The 3,517-nt window shown below is 36.3% G+C and overlaps 1 protein-coding gene across 2 annotated transcripts in view; it reads right to left on the bottom strand.

The window, feature by feature from the left end:
* The window catches only part of LOC106872965 (CD2-associated protein), a 163,180-nt gene that overhangs the window by 26,186 nt on the left and 133,477 nt on the right, over nt 1-3,517 (bottom strand). For both annotated transcript variants that reach the window (XM_052974639.1, XM_052974638.1), the window contains exon 7: nt 695-882. In XM_052974639.1, coding sequence (XP_052830599.1) covers nt 695-882 — 188 coding nt within the window. The remainder of the gene's footprint in view (nt 1-694; nt 883-3,517) is intronic.

Below are 3,517 nucleotides of genomic sequence, written 5' to 3'. Positions count from 1 at the left end.
ATATATATATATATAATGTACTGTTCCATATTATGATCAACAAAAAAAATGTAGGCTATCTGTGAGAAATGTTATTTAATAGACACAACACATGTTTTTATGTGCTACCAATAGTTTGATATGTTGAGAAATACCTCAAACATAATCATCAGACACAAACCACATATGACTGATATAACTGAATCACTCTCAGCTGCTATCAGAGTAAAGGAGGATGCCTTAGAGAAAGGCAATTATGGGGGCATAAAAGTGATAGACAACAAGCTACTGAAAGAGTTATAGCACATATCTGTAATATATATTTAATTTGGAAATGAAATGTGGTTACCAAAAATCCTTTCTCGTTTGCATTTTCCGTTTTTTAACCTTCTACATTTTCTATATACTTCCTTCTCAACTTCTTGCATTTCTTCTCTCATTCAATTTTTAGTTTGTTATATGTGGTTTGTGCCTGATGAATATGTTTGAGGTATTACGCAACATATGAAACTATTACAAGCACATAAGAACATGCATTGCGTCTATTAAATAATACACACATACAAACACACACACACACACAATATACAGAAACATATATATATTCATATACTTATATAATTATATTCACACATGCATATTCAGTACACACAAATACTGAAAATGTAGATGACAAAATGGAAACAAAATCTCTAGAGTAAGATTTAATTCACACCTCCTCTTGAGTAGGAATTATCTCAACAAAGTTGTCAGGAAATACTCCAATTCTCCCATTAAGTTCTCCTTTCCACCAACCAACATCTTCCAGATCTTTTTTAAGAATTGTAATGGTATCACCTTCTTTTAATGTTAATTCATCTTCATTCTCAGCATGGTAAGAGAATCGAGCAATAGCCATTTCCACTGAAAAGAATTTTGAGAAAGAAATATACAATGTTTGGAAATTAAATGTGATTACCAAAAATCCTTCCCCTTAAATTTACAAACCATACGAAGTTATTACTAACATGTTATAAGTTGAGAAAAGCAATTAGGGATATGAAGGCAGCAGAACCATTAGTTATAGTAGCTGAAATGCTGAAAATATCTGGTGATTAAACCATGTCCTAGTCATTTGTATAGTCAGTCAGAAAAAACAAAGAATTACAGCCCATGACTGACATAACTGTATCACTCTTAGCTGCTATCCAGAGCAAAGAAGATGCTTTAGAGAAAAGCAATAAAAGGGGCATATAGAAGTGATAGACAACAAAAGCTACTGAAAGAGTTATAACACAGTAATTAAAGAAATAATTAATGAAGATGAAATGCAGTTCAATCCCTTAGATAGATGGCCAGACAAATCAAAAAGCCACTCAGGTAGATGGCCCTGCTTGATCTGTAGGAAAGGCTTAGGTATAAATTCCATAAGATGTGCCCAGCATAAGCTATGGACACATAAAAGGTGCAACAATATCAAAGGAAGGTTAACAGGGAAACTAGTTTTTGTGTGTGGAAGGTGCACAGGTACAATAAACACTAAAAGTGTACAGAAAATAGGCTCCATCAAATGCCAGAGGGGAAAACTAGAAGTAGTTGATGGCTTCCATTACCCCCAGTATGGAGGTGGATGTTCTGAGTGTAGCAGCTAGAATAAGAATAGGTTAGGAAAAGTTTACAGAGCTCCTACTTCTGTTGGCAACAAAGGTCCTCTCGCTCAGAGTGAAAGGCAGATTGTATGATACCTGTGTGTGAACAGCTTGCTATATGGCAGTAAAACATGGGCTGTGACTACCGAGGATATTTGTAGGCATGAAAGAAATGAAGCTAGTATGCCTTGCTGGATGTGCATTGTCAGTGTGCATGTACAATAGAGTGTAAACATCTTGAGAGAAAAGCTGGGCATAAAAGGCATCACATGGTGTAAAAGAGCTGATCTCGACCAGTGGAAGGAAGCTGTGAGAGAGAGAGAGAGAGAGAGAGAGACCCAGGAAGACATGGGACGTGATGGTGAAGCATAATCTTCAAATGTTGGGCCTCACAGAGGCAACGACTAGTGACCGAGACCTTTGGTGATATGCTGTGCTTGAGAAGAGCCATCAAGCCAAGTGAAATCCTAGTTGTAGCTGTTGCCAATGTCATGTAACTGGTACCTGTGTTGGTGGTAAGTAAAAAAAACAGCTTTCAAGCGTTGGGCCTCACAGAGGCAATGTGGCCGGTGCTGATGTTGCATAACTAGCACACGTAATGGTGGCACATAAAAAGCAATTTGTGAGCACTGGGCCTCACGGAGGCAATGACTAATGACTAAGACCTTTAGCAATATGCTGTGCTTGAGAAGAAGACCCATCCAGCCAAGTGAAATTGTAGTTGTGGCAGATACTGGTGTCATGCAACTGGCACCTGTGCTTGTGGCATGTAAAGGCACCCATTACACTCTTGGAGTGGTTGGTGTTAAGAATGGCATCCAGTTGTAAAAACCATGCCAAATCAGACTGAAGTTTGGTGCAGCCACTCAGCTTACCAGCCCCGGTCAAACAGTCCAACCCATGCCAGCATGGACAATGGAAGCTAAATAATGATGATGACGAGGCGGAGTTACTATTGCTGTCCTTTCAATAATGAGTCAATTTTAGGGTAAGTACTTAGCAAAGAATAAGACACTTTACCTAGCATCTGTTAACCTACAGAAGGTTCTTGACTGGGTTCCATGCACTCCAGTTTAGAAACTAGAGGTAGATGACTGGCTTGTGAGGGTAGAGGGGCAGGCAGCAAGGTGAGAGTTAGAAATTAGCTTATTGAAGAATGTAGTGTGCAAGTAGATAACTATCGGGGTTCAAGTTAATTAAAGTACTCTAGAAAATGCTGATGATCTAGCAGTATTTGTAGAAGATTCATGGAAGTAAAACCAAGAATCAAGAGGCCTCAAAGTAAATTCAGCAAAGAATAAAGTTTTAGGAAGCAAAAGAAAAAAAAAAGATTGCTGTTTTCAGGGAAACGGTTGTACTTAATCTTATCTATAAAAGGCAGATTTTCTGTGTGTGTGTGTATGTTTAAAATTTATACATTTACACAATTCCAAATTTCTTGGATGAAAGAATCGCAATTAATATTCTAAATACCATAACTTATGTAACAGAGTCATTTTTTCAGTCAAAATAACTCCTAATTATGAATAAAATCCATAAAACTACACAAATTAACATTTTCCCTTCTAATAAAATCTAATTTCCTCTTTCTAATACTTTTACAAATCCTTTCAACTCCTACTTTCTCTTATGAACCTTTACGAACGATCCAACAACAAATACAAAAAGAAAAGAAGGAGAAACACTGACAGTAAAAAAACAATTTCAGTATCAAAACTGAAACAATCACATTTCCATACTGTAATGATAGATACTTTCACTTTAATGGTTCCATTTTCATATTGAGACTACTACAGTGAAACTATACTCTCACATATATACAGACATACATACATGCATATATATATCTGCACAAATGTATCCATATACATGTATATATATACAAGTATATATACAAGTATATATATATA

The sequence above is a fragment of the Octopus bimaculoides genome, chromosome 19 (assembly GCF_001194135.2).
Source record: "Octopus bimaculoides isolate UCB-OBI-ISO-001 chromosome 19, ASM119413v2, whole genome shotgun sequence".
Lineage (NCBI taxonomy): Eukaryota > Metazoa > Mollusca > Cephalopoda > Octopoda > Octopodidae > Octopus > Octopus bimaculoides.
This window is presented reverse-complemented; position numbering and strand designations above follow the sequence as displayed.